The sequence below is a fragment of the Aulonocara sp. 'chitande type north' Nkhata Bay genome, linkage group LG9 (genome assembly GCF_057382095.1).
Source record: "Aulonocara sp. 'chitande type north' Nkhata Bay isolate Kocher_YH1m ecotype deep benthic linkage group LG9, A_spYH_male_GT1.1, whole genome shotgun sequence".
Lineage (NCBI taxonomy): Eukaryota > Metazoa > Chordata > Actinopteri > Cichliformes > Cichlidae > Aulonocara > Aulonocara sp. 'chitande type north' Nkhata Bay.
Genome location: NC_141352.1, coordinates 21,326,947 through 21,343,776, shown reverse-complemented (window position 1 = coordinate 21,343,776; position 16,830 = coordinate 21,326,947). Strand labels below are relative to the sequence as shown.

The following is a 16,830-nucleotide window of genomic DNA, read 5'->3' as shown; positions in this document are numbered from 1 at the left end:
CAAAAAAAATACATTTTATTTATAAAAACCACTCCAGGGTGTTCAGGACAACAAAAACCTAAAAGCACACAAAACAAACTAGCAGTCCACAGTATATTAAGCCTACAGTCACCATGGTCTTAAACTAAGTGCTCAATAAACCATTGGAACAAAAAGCCTTTCATCAGCCTCAATATGAATCACCTGTTGCTGGGTCCAACTCCATGGCCATGCCTGGCAAAGACTCAATATGGCCCGCTGGATTTCATGGGACACTGTGAAGGAGGGCATTGAATTGCAATTTTACAACTTTCACAGCTTTTTATACTGATGGGGATCTCTCCCATTGCCATTCATACGATGCCAGATTAAGTAAGTAATAGATAAACAGTTAGATGACAGAAAAGTCAAAGACATTTTCTGTGAATTGACAAAAACCTTTATTTTATGATTATAAGACAGCCACTGAGTTATTTATTTACTTACAGTTTTAATTTAAGAGTCATGCTGACAGATTTCTTTCATTACCTATAACATAGAAAATCTGAGACAGATTAATTGCACTAACTTCTTTTTCTAATTGTGTGGATGCTTTAAGCATCCACACTATTGAGTTCCTGTTTCTCTTTATTCTTTATTGTGTGGATGCTTTAAGCATCCACACTATTGAGTTCCTTCTTGGTGTTTCCGTACATTTTTCGCCGTGGATCTACTTCCACAATTTTCAGCCGATTTTCACCGTTCAAATTTTAAACTATTCTGCTATTTCTGCTAATAACGGCTATGTCTTTTGGTATTTTTCACTATTATACTTTTTAAAATATTAAGCTTTTTTCCTTTAATTTGAAATGAATGGGAAACTTTGCAATTCTGCTAAAATTAGCTTGTTTTTGAAACTTAACTACTTCCTCATATTTTCACGTAGAACAACCATTCAAACTTTAAAATGTTCTCAAATTATTGGGCTATTCAGGTATAAATCAGCTTTTTCAAATCTTTTACCGTTTTACTTTTATGCTTCTTAAAGTTTTGAGTTGCAAAATTGTGATTTCTCACAAAATACATGCATTGTTATTGTTGTCACTGAAGGTTTCGCAGTCTTCTCTTCATGTCCGAACAACTTCTTGCTACTTGCTCAAATTTCACTCAACTTCCACAAATTATACATCAAAACGTAGGTATTTTTGCTGGCTTTCTGAAAATGTCACTATCATTGTTGTGGAATTTATAGAATTTTGGCAAATCTCCTCAGACCAACAGAAAGTCGGAAAACTCTCCATAGAAAGTCAATGGAGAGTTTGTTCAAAATCACCGCTTGATTTCTGTAATGAGAGGCATTTTCGAATTGTCATATCTCCTTAATCTCCTTTGTGCTAAACCAGAGTATTTGTGCTGAAACACAGTATTTCTGCCAAATGATAGTATTTCTGTCAAATGATAGTATTTGTGCTAAACCATAGTATTAATTTAAAATGACAATATTCATAGTTCATCACAGTGTCTCTGGTAAATCACAGTATTTCTGCTATGTTGTACTATTTTTCTAAATCATAGTGTTTCCGTAATGTTTAAGTATTTTTGGCTAAATATATTCTTTCTGTTATCTTATACTATTTTTCCTAAATTCTTGTATTTTTGAGAAGTTATCATGTTTCTGGTAAGTTACAATATTTCTGCTAAGTTCTGCTATGCTATTGTATTTCTGCCAAGTATTATGTTTCCTCTAAGATGTTGCAGTTCTGCTAAGTTATTCCATTTTAGCAAAGTTCCTTTGCTTCTGCAAAGTTTTTACAATTTCTGCAACTTTTCAGCTAGTTTTTGCATACAGCTTCAGCTTTAAAGCATCCACACTGCATTTTCGCAGGAAATGCAAATTTTTCTAGTTATTATTATTATTCTTCAAGTTGCTTCCGTACACTTTTCGCCGTAGAACTACTTCCACAATTTTCAGCCGATTTTCACCGTTCAAATTTTAAACTATTCTGCTATTTTTGCTCTTTCCGGCTATGACTTTTGCTATTTTTTTGCTATTATACTTTTTAAAATATTAAGCTTTTTTCCTTTAATTTGTCCCATTGAAATGAATGGGAAACTTCAGCAATTCTGCTAAAATTTGCTTGTTTTTGAAACTTAACTACTTCCTCATACTTTCACCTAGAACAACCATTCAAATTTTAAAATGTTCACAAATTATTGGGCTATTCAGGTATGATTCAGCTTTTTCAAATCTTTTACTGTTTTACTTTTATGCCTCTTAAAGTTTTGAGTTGCAAAATTGTGATTTTTCACAAAATACATGTGTTGTTATGGTTGCTATGCTCTTGGCTTCCAGTGTGCCACTGAAGGTTTTGCAATTTTCACTTCATGTCCGAACAACTTCCTGCTACTTGCTCAATTTTCACTCAACTTCCACAAATTATACATCAAAACGTAGGTATTTTTGCTGGCTTTCAGAAAATGTCACCATCATTGTTGTGGGATTTATATAATTTTGGCAAATCTCCTCAGACTAACACAAGGTCAGAAAACTCTCCATATAAAGTCAATGGAGAGTTTGTTCAAAATCACCGCTGCATTTCTGTAATGAGAGGCATATTCGAATCGTCATATCTCCTTAACGAAGCAAAGTTAAGACATGAGGCTTGTCCCGGTATATCTTCAGACACTCGTGACGCTCACAATTCAAGAATTATTTTCTCACCTATTACCGTTCTGAAATGAGTTGGACTTGTTTGAGGGTAGGAAATTTGTCCTTCGCTCAGATTTCTTCAGATTTCAAACTGTGGAAATGAACCACTTTTTTCTCTCGTCATAACTTTTTGTTGGATTTCCACAGAGACCTGAAAATTTCCATGATTGTTCACCAAACCCTGCTGTCTCTTACGGTGAAAGAATGATATCGATACTCCAAATAGATTTAGAGTTAGAAAGCGTTGTTTGAGGGCAAGTCAAGGCAGTTTTTGCTTCGCTCTACTCAGTTATGGTGCATTAGAAGTCAAATATCTTTAATAATTCATATTTTAATGATAAATTGTAAACACTGGAAGATTCCCCCATCTCTTCTGAACAAAACGGTGTAAGAATGACCGCTCTAGCCCCTACGGTTAGGAAATTATTTTCATTTGTTTGAGGGGAGTCCTCACTATGAGAAATAGGCTGCAATAATCCTGTGCCTCTCTGTGCTGCGTGTGTAAAAAGAGGCACATGTTTTGGCGGGAAAAAGTACACAGGCTCTCTGATTGGTGGATTCAAATTCAGCAGCTCCCAGGCTGACCTAGAAACTTACTTCTCTCTCCCTGTGCATTTTTTTGCTGATTTTTTCATTTAACAAGTATATTTGAGGGACCCTCAGCATGTTCAGCATTTTTTCAGCTGTCCATTTTGCTTTTCCAATTTTTCTGTTTAACTTATTACTATTGTGCTAAATAATACTATTTCTGCTATTTTATAAGATTTGTGCCTAATATAGTATTTCTGCTAAATTACAATATTTCTGCTTTTTATAATATTTGTGCTAAAACATAGTATTTCTACTAAATGTAGTATTTATGCTTAATCATACTATTTCTGCTTTTTATGGGATTTGTGCCTAATATAGTATTTCTGCTTTTTATAGGATTTTTGCTCAAACATAGTATTTCTACTAAATGTAGTGTTTATGCTTAATCATCCTATTTCTGCTTTTTATAGGATTTGTGCTTAATATAGTATTTCTGCTAAATTATAGTATTTCTGCTTTTTATAGTATTTGTGCTAAAACATAGTATTTCTACTAAATGTAGTATTTATGCTTAATCATAGTATTTCTATATATTTCTGCCAGGTCCCCAGGCAGCCAATCCTCTGTGAGGACTGAGAAATTCAAATTTTCAAATCAGGGCCTGCACGGCTTCCCAGCCAATCATATATGTGTCCTGAGGCATTCAAATTTGCATATTGGGGCCTTCATGGCTTCTAAGCCAGCCAATCATATCTGAGGGCTGAGGAATTCAAATCCACAAATCAGGGCCTGCACAGCTTCCCAGCCAGCCAATCATGTATGTGGGCTCCAGGTATTCAAATTTGCATATTGGGGAATTCGTGGCTTCTAAGTCAACAAGTCCATCCATGTCATATATCTCTAAAAATTCATATTTTAATGATAAATTGTCAACACTTGAAGATTCCCCCATCTCTTCTGAACAAAACGGTGTAAGAATGACCGCTCTAGCCCCTATGGTTAGGAAATTATGGTCATTTGTTTGAGGGGAATCCTCACTATGTGAAATAAACTGAAAGAAGCAGGTCTATGTCTCTGTGCTGCGTGTGTAAAAAGATGCACCTGTTTTGGCGGGAAAACGTAAACAGCCTCTCTGATTGGTGGATTCAAATTCAGCAGCTCCCAGGCTGACCTAGAAACTTAGTCCTCTCTCCCTGTGTGTGTGTGTGTGTGTGTGTGTGTGTGTGTGTGTGTGTGTGTGTGTGTGTGTGTGTGTGTGTGTGTGTGTGTGTTTAGTGGGAGAGAGAGGACCCTGCCCTTATTTGACAGCATGTCATTGTAGGATTTAAATTGAACATAGTTAGACTGGTTGACTGGATTAGAGCCTGTGTTTGTGTGTCCCTCTGTGCATTTGTGTTTCAATAAGTTATTACTATTCTGCTAAATCATAGTATTTCTGGTACTTTTCGGTACTTGTGCTAAATACAGTATTTCTGCTAAATCATACTATTTCTGCTTTTCATAGGATTTGTGCTTAATATAGTATTTCTGCTAAATTATAGTTTTTCTTCTTTTTATAATATTTGTGCTAAAACATAGTATTTCTACTAAATGTAGTATTTATGCTTAATAATAGTATTTCTATATATTTCTGCCAGGTCCCCAGGCAGCCAATCCTCTGTGAGGACTGAGACATTCAAATCTTCAAATCAGGGCCTGCACAGTTTCCCAGCCAATCAAATAAGTGTCCTGAGGCATTCAAATTTGCATATTGGGGCCTTCGTGGCTTCTAAGCCAGCCAATCATATCTGAGGGCTGAGGAATTCAAATCCACAAATCAGGGCCTGCACGGCTTCCCAGCCAGCCAATCACATATGTGGTCTCAGGCATTCAAATTTGCATATTGGGGAATTCGTGGCTTCTAAGTCAACAAGTCATCCATGTCATATATCTCTAAAAATTCATATTTTAATATTAAATTGTCAACACTTGAAGATTCCCCCATCTCTTCTGAACAAAACGGTGTAAGAATGACCGTTCTAGCCCCTACGGTTAGGAAATTATGGTCATTTGTTTGAGGGGAGTCGTCACTATGAGAAATAGACTGCAAAAATCCTGTGTCTCTCTGTGCTGCTGCGTGTGTAAACAGATGCACCTGTTTTGGTGGGGAAAAGTGCACAGCCTCTCTGATTGGTGGATTCAAATTCACCAGCTCCCAGGCTGACCTAGAAACTTACTTCTCTCTCCCTGTGTGTGTGTGTGTGTGTGTGTGTGTGTGTGTGTGTGTGTGTGTGTGTGTGTGTGTGTGTGTGTGTTTGTGTGTGTGTGTGACAGAGAGAGAGAGAAAGCCTTTTAATGGGATGATCCCATTGTAAGATTCAAATTCAATATATTTAGACTGGTTGACTGAATTGGATCTTGTGTGTGTGTCTCTCTGTGCATGTGTGTTTCCTCATGTGTACATATTTGTAATTGTGTGGCAGTCATAAATTTTTTTGCAGATTTTTGTCATTTAACAAGTATATTTGAGGGAACCTCAGCATGTTCAGCATTTTTTCAGCTGTCCATTTTGATTTTCCAATTTTTCTTTTTAACTTATTACTATTGTGCTAAATCACACTATTTCTGCTATTTTATAAGATTTGTGCTTAATATACTATTTCTGCTTTTATAGGATTTGTGCTTAATATAGTATTTCTGCTTTTCATAGGATTTGTGCTAAAACAAAGTATTTCTACTAAATGTAGTATTTATGCTTAATCATACCATTTCTGCTTTTTATAGGATTTGTGCTTAATATAGTATTTCTGCTAAATTATAGTATTTCTGCCAAATTATAATATTTGTGCTAAAACATAGTCTTAATTTAAAATTACAATATTCATAGTTCATCACAGTGTCTCTGGTAAATCACAATATTTCTGCTCTGTTGTACTATTTTTCTAAATCATAGTGTTTCTGTAATGTTTAAGTATTTTTGGCTAAATATATTCTTTCTGTTATCTTATACTATTTCTCCTAAATTCTTGTATTTTTGAGAAGTTATCATGTTTCTGGTAAGTTACAATATTTCTGCTAAATTCTGCTATGCTATTGTATTTCTGCCAAGTATTATGTTTCCTCTAAGATATTGCAGTTCTGCTAAGTTATTCCATTTTAGCAAACTTCTTTTGCTTCTGCAAAGTTTTTACAATTTCTGCAACTTTTCAGCTTTTTCAGCTACTTTTTGCATACAGCTTCAGCTTTAAGCATCCACACTGCATTTTCGCAGGAAATGCAAATTTTTCTAGTACTAAGATTGGGATTAAATGTATACTTAAACTTCTTTGCCCTGACAAAAATAGGGATTTTACAAAGTGGGCTGTTTGTGGCCCTCGAATATGAAATGAGTTTGACATACCCGTTTTATATAAAAAGCTATTAAAAAGCTGCCAGATCATTTCACGAGTCCCTCCTGAGCAAACACCCTTGTTCTTTTTTAATTTATCGAGCACAACCAGGATCCCATTAACGCTACATTGAAGATGTTGTTCTGCATTAGAAAGGTCAGAAAAACTCACTGCTTGCCTCTATCTACAAATCTAAAGAAACTTTTGAAAATGGCTTTTGTTTGTCCATCTTATACACGAGACATGGCGTGCATAAGTGTGAGCACTTTGCTGTCACAGCCGAGAACAATGTTTCTTTTTTCATAGCCTGTGTTACACCTGTTTTTTCTGGCAGTATAGATGCTCACAGTGACAGGATTAAGAGCATGAATTGAAACTTTTATGGATTTTTCTTTGTAGGGATGTGATATATATTGATAAAAAAAAGAAAATATATGATGTAGAGAGACAGAAAAAATACAGAAAGAGAGAGAAACACAGCAAAGCAGTCTATTTATGCATAAACCTTTTTTCCTAAGGGAGCTTTTTAAGTATTACTCCATCAGGCTTCAGCCATTCAGTCACCCCTGCTAGAGGCCAGCCCCCCACCATCACCTTATTGTTGAAAATGAGGCAGCACTCTCCATGGTAACTACAGCCTTCCAAGGCTGTCGCAGCTAATCTTCAGGAGCTTACTCACTTCTCATAAGAGGGTTTTACCGGCAGCACCAATGCCCAAAAATTCTCCCCAAACTAGCACTGGATCTTTGGTCTGCCCTACCAGGAAAACCTTCACCCTAGGAGGAAAACAGACCTCGTCACAGCAGCTGATTGGAGCAGAGTGGAGAACGGTATAGGCCTGGTACATCGGGTAAGCTTTTTCATCTGTTCTCTCTCAGGTGTTATTGTAGCTTACAGGAATTTTTAAACAATAAACTATGTGCTCTTGTTGCCGGGTCGAATCGACCTGCAGGGTTTCCAGTGTAGGAGGATGTTGGGAAGCTTAGCGTGTTTTGCAGTGCATGGTTGATCCTTGATTACTCAGAGATCCTGCATAATATGAAAACCTTAGATATGAGCATCGCTGGTGCTTAAACATGGAGTGCTTATGATCATCACACCACATGCACTCACTCACATCACCTTCTCCCTTTCTCTTTTACAACTGAAGCTGCTAAATTAGGAAAACGATTCAATCCATGGACTGCTCTAAAAACTGAGATATAAATCAAAAAGGTAACAGTGTCTGCCTCTGTGCCACATACCTACTGCTTAAGAGGAGATATCTCAGATGTGGCTCTGTTTGAGCTATTTCTTTACATTTCTAACAGCTTCTATCCGGTCCCTATTTTTCCTCAGTACTAATTATGTTGTCTACAGTCTCCCCCTCATGCCCCCGTCTCCCTGCCCCTGTGCTCTCTTTCACTTGCCTGCACTAATCCTTTTGTTATGGACTGAGGGGCCCAGGCTTTTACTGACCATTCGGCACTGTAAGGACTGGTTCACCTCCGAACCGTCCAGTTCACGTCAGATCAGTTGTGCCTATTATTAGCACCTCCCTTGTCTAAAAAACATCACTGCCTTTCTTAGTAGCCTTCTGCCATCATTCACCTTGATACAGTTCTCTCTCTCTGTTTTCTTGTTTTCCATGTATCACTTCCTTGTCATCTCAAACCTCTAGCCAGTCCTGGAAGTGTGAGGGAGTTTGACGACCTTGGTAGGAACATGTACTTCATGAGCAGTACTTGGTGTTTGCTGCTGCTACTGCTGTATTTTTGTCCTCTTGGGAGAATGCTGGAAGTGAAAGGGCAGGAGCAGGGGTACCTGCAGGAGGCTCTCAGGTCCTTGAATTTGCCCGTGGGGCCGGACAACAAGGCTCAACTCCAGAAGAACAGAACCAGTGTGCTGATCACCACACTTCTCCAGGCAGTGCGCTGCACAGAGCGGACGGGCAGCTCTCAGGACATGTGTGAGAAGGTAATGCTTACACCTGTCTTAAAATGTTTTATCACTAAAATGTCACTAAGTGCTAAACTGAGCAAGGGCAATAATGCTTTTCCTGAACACACAGCAGGAAAAATGTTTGTTATGGCTGGAATGTGAGTGGATGTGGAGGCTTAAGTCCTTGACCTGCACAGAGCATTCGTGGCTTTAAACATCCCTCCGTTTGACATAATAAACTCTACAGAGTGGATTTAGAGGTACTACTCATGCTTGTGCAGCTGGGCTGACAGTGTGATTATCAGAATCAGAAAGACTTTATTTATCCCCCAGGGGCAATTAAGATACAACAGAGCAGCATGACATGAAAGATAAGGATGTCTGCGTCAAACTTTTAAATTAAGATTTAGTAATTAAGAGAGTAGCTTTTATCTCTCTTCAGTGAATATCCAGCTCTTTCCCAGAAGAAACAGTGCTTCACTCACTCTCTCAAACGTTTGCAACCTGCATGTGGGGTTAATTGGTCTCAACCGCTTCTTTTCCAAGAAGCAAAGAACAGAACATTGTGTGCAGAGAAAAAGTAGTGCTGTTATCAACACAACATCTTTCAAAAGTTAGCATGACCTAGATTTTTTCAACTTCCTTTAAATAAAATGTATTAAAAAAAATTATAATTATTATTTTTAATCGCTCCTGTCCTTGTTACAGTGCCTGACACCAGACATAGCCCTCTCCGTGCTGAAGGATGATGGGAAGGATGTCCTCACTGAGGAGAACTACCAGCAGATCTCAACTGTCCTGCTGTACTATATAATTAACTTGCAAGACCTGTGTGTGTCAAATGCTGCCCCCCCTCCTTCTTCCTTTTACTCCTCATCTGGGAACTTTCAGTTCTATCTTCTGGCCCTCACTAATTTACATCCAGCTGAAGACAACAGCTTCCTTTCATCCAATGAAACAGAAAGCATCCTGCAGGTCATCAACCAACACTATGAGCCATCCAGCCACCATATACCCTCAAGTTCTCAAGTGAGAGAGCATTTTCTGACAGATATATCTTTTTTTACCGTGCGTACGCCTGCATATAAATAATTCAGTTTTTCCATACCACAGTGCATCGATGCAGCTCATCTCTTGGAAGATGCTGATGTTAAGGGAAATCCAGGTGCTGGTACATCTGCTGTTCCCAGAGTGGCCGCAGCCATCATTAGCCATATTCTCCAAGGCCACTGTTTCAGAAAGAGAAACCTGCCACCTCCTGCCTTCTTTACAGATTATATCTTTCATTCTCTTAACTGCACAAGTAACCTGCAGATTATGGGTGAGTTCAAAAGAGCATGTTTGTATATTTTCCTTCCAGACCACAGCTACACACCATTACCTATAGAAACATCAAATGCAAAGCAGCATTAGCTTTGTACAACACATGCTCTCGTTTTAGCTCCATTTTCAGCCTGAGAAAAGGACACCTTAGATTTTAAATATGGTTTTGTTCACCAGCTGGTTTACCCACTATGTGAATATAACCACTGCCTGATTGAAGGCACAGGTGGGACAATTCAAACACTTTCTACTAGCAACAGCCAGTGGATCCATTGTTCATATTAAAGCCTCTATATAAAATATGGTCATAGCCACCATGACCTTACCCATTGGTACATGAAGTTCCACTGTGAAGCGATTACAGCTTTAAAGCCACGAATCACAATACTGGGTTGGATCTGACTGAGACACTGGGAAATATTGCACACCCTTAAGGGAGTGACGAGTCAGTCACAGAGGATGCCTGTCCTAAAACGCATCCTGCTTCTTTTTGACTCTAAGGGAGACCATCACATACATCATACTATTTTAAATAAGTCATCAGGAGAGTGTTCACTAAGGTGATAAAGCATCATACTACTTTTCAACCAGATGAGTCGCCCCCTGCTGGCTATTGGAAAGAATGCAGGAAGCTATGTCCATCATTCTTATACAGTTAATGATTATTACAAGATTACTGAACAATAATAGAGGATTTAGCTGTTCTTTGTTTTTTGTAAGTCTTCTTAACAGACATGCTCCAAGAGGGAACCGATTATCTTGAGACTAGATGCTCAAATACTGCATCAAAGGCACTACTATAAAACTATACTTACACATATGAAAATTGTTAAAATTATTTCATGACAGTAAAAAATGCAGGTTAATTTGAGGTTCAGTCACACCAAGAAATGACTGATGTACTGGATTTCAAAACAGTTTGTCCCCATCTTTTTATTTGTCTTTTTAAGCGATGAATAAAGAAATGCTGGTTTAAAGCACTGACCCCTGATATATTGTGTTCCATTTATCTGTTTAGACCTGGAGGAGTTGCTTCGTCAGCTGAGAGTAGGACGGGAAGGAGGAATGCACTCTCGCAACAGGAAGAGACGAGGCATCATAGTAGGTTCAAAGAAGGTGGCTAGGGATTTGCAAGATAGCTGCAACCCCGAAATTGAAGGAATAAACAGTGACTGGGCACAGGTATGGTGAGATAAATTGATTGGGTTATGACAAACCAAAAGTACTTAAAATCATAAAACACTGAATGAAAAACTTCACTCAGGCAAAGTGAGACTCGATTTGAAATGCCTCCTACTCACCTCCAAATTTGCCTTTTCTTTTTATTCCAATCAGGTATGTTTTTCAGCCAATCAGCTGGTGGATATTTTTGCTCTGGATCCTCATTTGCCGATTTCCAAGGAACACTTCAGACAAATTTGCCCAGCCATCATTCAGCAGTTGCTAGGCAATGCCTGTGAGTCTGAAGAGCAACAAACAAGAGGGTCTCTGCCCACAGCTCTCGAGAGTAAGACGCTTTACCTGATTGTTTCTCTTCACAAACCAACGTTGTAATAAAAACAACATGCTATAGTTTCAGCTAAATAAAACACACCAATAGTTGCAATTCTTACCAGCAATGAACATGACATTGACTAAGTTAGAAATAGCATAAATAGCAGTGTACGGATGAGCTGAGGTTAAGGCGGGTTGCAAAGTGGCTTGCAGAGGCCGAATCAGCTGCACTTGCCTCTGAAGGCCAGACATAATAAATCACTTGTTCTTTACTACATTTTTGGTTTGGTGTTTTATGCAAAGCTGTCTCCTTCCTGCAGAATATGGCTACAGCACAGCTGCTGTCTTTCTCATCACGGTGGGCTCCATGTTTGGTATCTGTCTGATCTTCTTCAACTCCTGCCAAGAAACCTACTCACTAATCCTGCAGCTGTTTGTTGGTCTGGCAGTGGGAACCCTGTCAGGAGACGCTCTCTTGCACCTCATACCACAGGTACAAGGTCACCGCACCGTCCACTATAACCCACCACACACATAGCTTGAGTGTGGAGTAAATTGTTTCCTCTCTATCTACTTTGCAGATCCTTGGCCTCCATCACAGCACACACAATCATGGTGATGAGGACTATGATGAAGAAAAAGATTATTTGTGGAAGATCTTGGGAGTGATTGCTGGGATTTACAGCTTTTTCCTCATTGAAAAACTATTCTCCTTTTTAGTCCCTTCTCATAGTCATGTAAGGCTTTTGTTTTGTAGCCTTTATCAATTTAATGACAAAAAAGATGAATCTGAGAAAGTTACTCAGAAGCAGTGCATCACAGGCTGATCTTAAACATTTAAGGGTCTTGCAAAAGCAGAAACACATTTCTATGACTGTGCATGTTGAGCAACTGATGTCATGAATTTCTTTTGTGTGCAGGGTCATGGCGGTGACCTTTCCTTGAACTGCAATGGTCACTCACAGAGAGGCAAGTCTATCTCCACAATACAGCTGGTGAGTCCAGTCACGAGTCACACTGAACAGTTTTTTTGCTTTGTTTTAATAAAAAGACTGTTCTTCGCAGGTAAATTTTCATTCCTATACCCATCCATGTTATTTATTTAGTGATAAAACACACGGTTGTGACTATAGTAAGGCAATTCTGCTCATGTCAACACATTGATGAAATGTGTACGCTAACACTGTAACACAGGAGACCTATTTAAGTGAAAATAATTTCATTCACCCCAGTCATGCTTCACTCCCCCATTACGCCTCCAAGAAAGCAGCAAGTGTTGTGCTAGAGAATGGTATTCACCACACAAGTTGAGGGGCGGTACAAAGATTTGGCATAATCCTGATCCCATCTTTCATCACACTTTATTTAGTATTAATTCCCCCAAATTCTTGATCAAAAATTGACTGAAATCACCAAAATTTCCGCACTGCTCTTATATAACAAAATGATTAGTGGTGTAGGAGGGAGTAAAGAAACAGAACATGTAGGATGCTGGAGAATGAGAAGTATTAAATCATTCAGCAATCACTTCATGCTGTTGAATTGTGCAAAGACAGTTTAATACCTCAGGACTTGATCCTTTTAAATACACAAACAGGTCTCAGAGAGTAGATCCCTCACATGGAAAGCCTAACGAATATGGATTTAGAAACCATTTACCCACATTTTTAATTTGTCATTATATATGGTTTATTTCCTGAAAAGATACCAGTTGCAAAGGATGTGCCAATATGTAAACCTGGAGATAAACATCTCCTCATAAACTATAGGCTCATCTCTCTACTTCCAGAGTACTATAAGGATTTAGACCCAAAAGAACCACAACACACACTTTCATTGGCTTCATAGATACAGTTTTGTTTCCTGTTCTCATGCTGTCCTCCATAGCCCAGCATGAGTAGAGGTCTCTTTTTTTCCTCTTGTACTTTCCCATTGTAGTGTACATTTCAGTGTTTTTTCTGTAATGCAACCGTTCTCTGACTTGTATCCCCATGTGATGGCTGTGTTGTGTGTGTATGGTCGGGGGGCGGTTCATTCCACTGCAGGGCAACCTGCCACTGCATGTGGCGAATAAAATTTGAACTTGAACTTCAACTTGCTATTGAAAACAAAGAATATGTTGTGGGAGTATTTTTAGTTAAAAAATTGATACAGTTGATCATAACCTTTAACTTAACAAACTATGCACATATGGGGTTAGAGGTTTGGCATTATTTTTGGTAGGAACACTTATCTTGAAAACTGGAATCAGTTTACCAGGCAAATGCTACAAAATCAAAACTGAAATCTGTTGTGTGGGGTTCCCCAAGATTCTGTCTCGGGGCCACTGGTTTTCATATTGTACATTAATGATGTGCAATTTCAAAGACATTGAAAGTTATTGTTTGCAAATGGCAAACTTATTGCGTTGTGGAAATAACTTGAAACAACTTCTGAATAACTTCTTGATATTAACGCTAAAGGCAGCATAACTACTACTAAAGTTAAGTCTCATGTATCTCCTTTAATTTGACAACTATTCTACAATTCTCTCTTAAATCAAAGGCTAAAAATGTTCAAGAATCTGTGGTGTTAACAGGTATGTCTATCTTGCAGGGACCCGTGGATGACTTGGAGTGTACAGAAATGTCTCCTGAGCATGCAAACACAAGGCGTCCTTCACATCCTAGTAACCTAAACTTCTTTTTTCTTGTTTTTTAAATGAGCTGCGCCATCACACGCAGATGAATGAGTTGTGCTTTGTTATTAGTTGCCTGGCATGACAGAGGAATTGTTACAGTTTGAGGATGAGTTTGTTGACACAGGCCCTCTTTGTGTTCCCAGGACAAGGGGTTTCTCTGCTGGCTGTGATGGTAATTGTGGGAGACAGTCTTCATAACTTTGCTGATGGCCTGGTTATCGGGGCAGCTTTCTCCTCTTCATCTGAGACTGGAATGGCGACCACTGTAGCCATCCTGTGTCACGAGATTCCACATGAGATGGGTGAGAGGTCACTGTGTTTTCATTTAGATGACTTTGTTATCTTTTGGAAACTATTCTCCTCGACTGGCTGACTTATCTTGTATGCTTTTTGTCTCCAAGGGGACTTTGCAGTGCTGCTCAGCTCTGGACTCTCAGTGAAGACTGCTGTGCTAATGAACTTTCTCAGCGCTCTGACGGCCTTCATGGGGCTCTACATTGGACTTTTTGTTTCTTCAGAGACAGAAGTGCAGAAGTGGATCTTTTCTGTCACTGCTGGGATTTTTCTCTATTTGTCATTGGTGGAAATGGTAAGCCAGGTTTTATGAAGCACGTGGCTTGTGATATTCTTTATTAGCCATTCCATGTTGACAACAAATCCTGTAAAAGGACAGAACCTACGGTGTAATCTATGGTGTCTCTACCATAAAACTTTATTGTTGTTCAAAAACAGTAAAGAAAAAAAATCCCAAATGTGAATGACCCAAACAGATGCACTGGGTGACATAATTTACTTTCAGTGATCCTCTGTCCTGGTGCAGAAATAACTAGTGCCTCAATGTATCAATGCACTTTTGAACTCCAGTTTGAGTAACACTTTACAAAACATTAAACTGATCCAATGATCTCAAGCAGAAACTTTGGAGGCTGGCTCTAAAACGCCAGCTAGGACAGTGTTAAAAAAATGCAGTTCATTCAAGATGATGGCTCCGAATTCCCATAGACTTCCAAACATTTAACTTCAATAATAGATTACAATGTTGTTGTTTTCGTACAAAAAAAATTGTCACGTCTGTGTTGCTCTTTATAAGCAATTTCCCTAATTTCCTTCGGGATTAATAAAGTATTCTGATTCTGATTCTAAATATGATTTTTGATTTAATAATGTGAATAAGATTGTTACTGTGTGGTATGGCCAGTCGAAAAGCTTTGTGTTATAGTTTTAGTGAGTGAAAGTCATTTCCTTATTTGCTATTAGCATTAGCATGTGTGCTAAGGCTAATACTGCAGCATTGCACCCCTATAGCTTAATGTTTCAGTCTTGCTAGTGTTAGCTAATAACTTCAATCTAATCTAAACAAAAACAGTCAAAATACTAAACAAATGGGTGATATTACTTTGGTTAAATTAGTGCATTTTAACCAGCAGGAGTCTTTAAAGGGTCATTAAATGTGTTCTAATGCCACTACTAAATTCAAATTCAAGTTCAAATATTGTTTTAGCAGAAACTAAACCAATGGAAAACTGGTAAAACAGCTGAGAATTACAGCTTTTGCAGATCATGAAAAATTGCACATAAAATTATTCCAATCTCCAAGAGACCACCAGGAACCAAAAACTGAGCCCTTTTTTGGGGTGTGTGTATATCAACCTGTTTTCATGCTATGTGTCTCTCAGGATTGTCTGTCATCAGTTTGCAGGCATTTGTACGTGACCAAAAATAGCAGCACTCCCATCAACCTGAGCTGTGCACTTTGTATTATTTTGCAAAGTACTAACACACTAATTTGTGTGATTAACAAAAGGTTTTACCTGTTAAACTAGTAGTAAGCTGACCTCAGCATCAAGAAGCTCAAAGTCCAGCTGTGCTTCAGAACAGCGTCATGGAGAGCTTAGCGTGCTTGTAAATTCTGGTTTAAGATTTAAACCTTAAGTAGTACAGTTGGAAAGTACTGAGCGATGGGAAAATCGCTGACTGTTATTTTCACGAGGTTATGTGGAAGTACGAAAACTAGAGAATAATGCCAGCCCTACCCTGAATTTCTGCCAAACTGCTGAAGGTTTTGCTCTTACTCTTATTTTCTCTCTTTCATCAGCTTCCAGAGATGAATCGAGTAAAGACCGACAGACCGTGCCTCATGTTTTTCCTCCAGAACCTCGGTCTCCTGTTGGGTTGGGCCTGCCTTTTGTTGCTCGCACTCTTTGAACATGAACTCAAATTTTAAATGCAGTGTGCATCTTCCTCACAGGGTTGAGCCAAAACAAAATGCCGAGTTTTAAATTTCCATTAACTGGTTTGTTATCATCTCTTAGCATGTACAACCAGTAGATTTGAATAATTATTGATGATGTTGTAGTCTCAACAATGGATCAGATATATGTACTGTGGTGCGAAGCCTGTCTTTTTTTATACTTGATGATTTATTTTTGTATGTTAGGTACAGTGTGTGTGCCTGTATATGGACTGTAAATGTCTAGTTTCATTGCCTTTTTGGTTGCACCATCTGTTGTTCATGTTGCCTCAGACAATCAAATTCAATGATCAAGAGTATATTGTAAAGCTCCCTTTTTTATTAACATTTTTATTTATTTTTTTCCATTGCCTTTAAACTGATGGAAATTTCAACTGGAAAATTAATAGATTAATTTGGGTGTTGTTGATATAATGATGCAAATGATTTGAGGGACATTTTACTTGATGAGCTTGTAATAGCCATATCCAATTTCCAAATCATATGGGAAAACACAGATGGTTTTAAATTTGTACACTTAATTCCAATTAAAGTAGCACTAAAGTTTTTCAGTATTGCTCTTCAACAATATTGTCCCGTTGAAAGATAACCCCTT

General features: G+C 38.3%; 1 protein-coding gene across 4 annotated transcripts; it reads left to right on the top strand.

The window, feature by feature from the left end:
- Positions 1–218: 218 nt before the first annotated feature.
- On the top strand, positions 219–16,824 carry LOC147322105 (zinc transporter ZIP12-like). Of its 4 annotated transcripts, XM_086306480.1 has the most exons (15): positions 219–351; positions 7,331–7,417; positions 7,718–7,782; positions 8,228–8,523; positions 9,196–9,516; positions 9,601–9,808; positions 10,829–10,992; positions 11,146–11,317; positions 11,625–11,797; positions 11,886–12,041; positions 12,225–12,299; positions 13,900–13,972; positions 14,128–14,286; positions 14,386–14,573; positions 16,080–16,824. In XM_086306480.1, the coding sequence occupies exons 4-15, from the start codon at positions 8,272–8,274 to the stop codon at positions 16,206–16,208; spliced, it is 2,070 nt and encodes a 689-aa protein (XP_086162606.1). In that variant the 5' UTR covers positions 219–351; positions 7,331–7,417; positions 7,718–7,782; positions 8,228–8,271; the 3' UTR covers positions 16,209–16,824. The 4 variants fall into 4 exon arrangements, with proteins under 4 accessions (XP_086162606.1, XP_086162604.1, XP_086162607.1 ...); XM_086306478.1 differs by lacking the exon at positions 7,718–7,782; XM_086306481.1 differs by lacking the exon at positions 219–351 and having other exon boundaries at positions 7,166–7,417.
- The last annotated feature ends 6 nt before the right edge of the window (positions 16,825–16,830 follow it).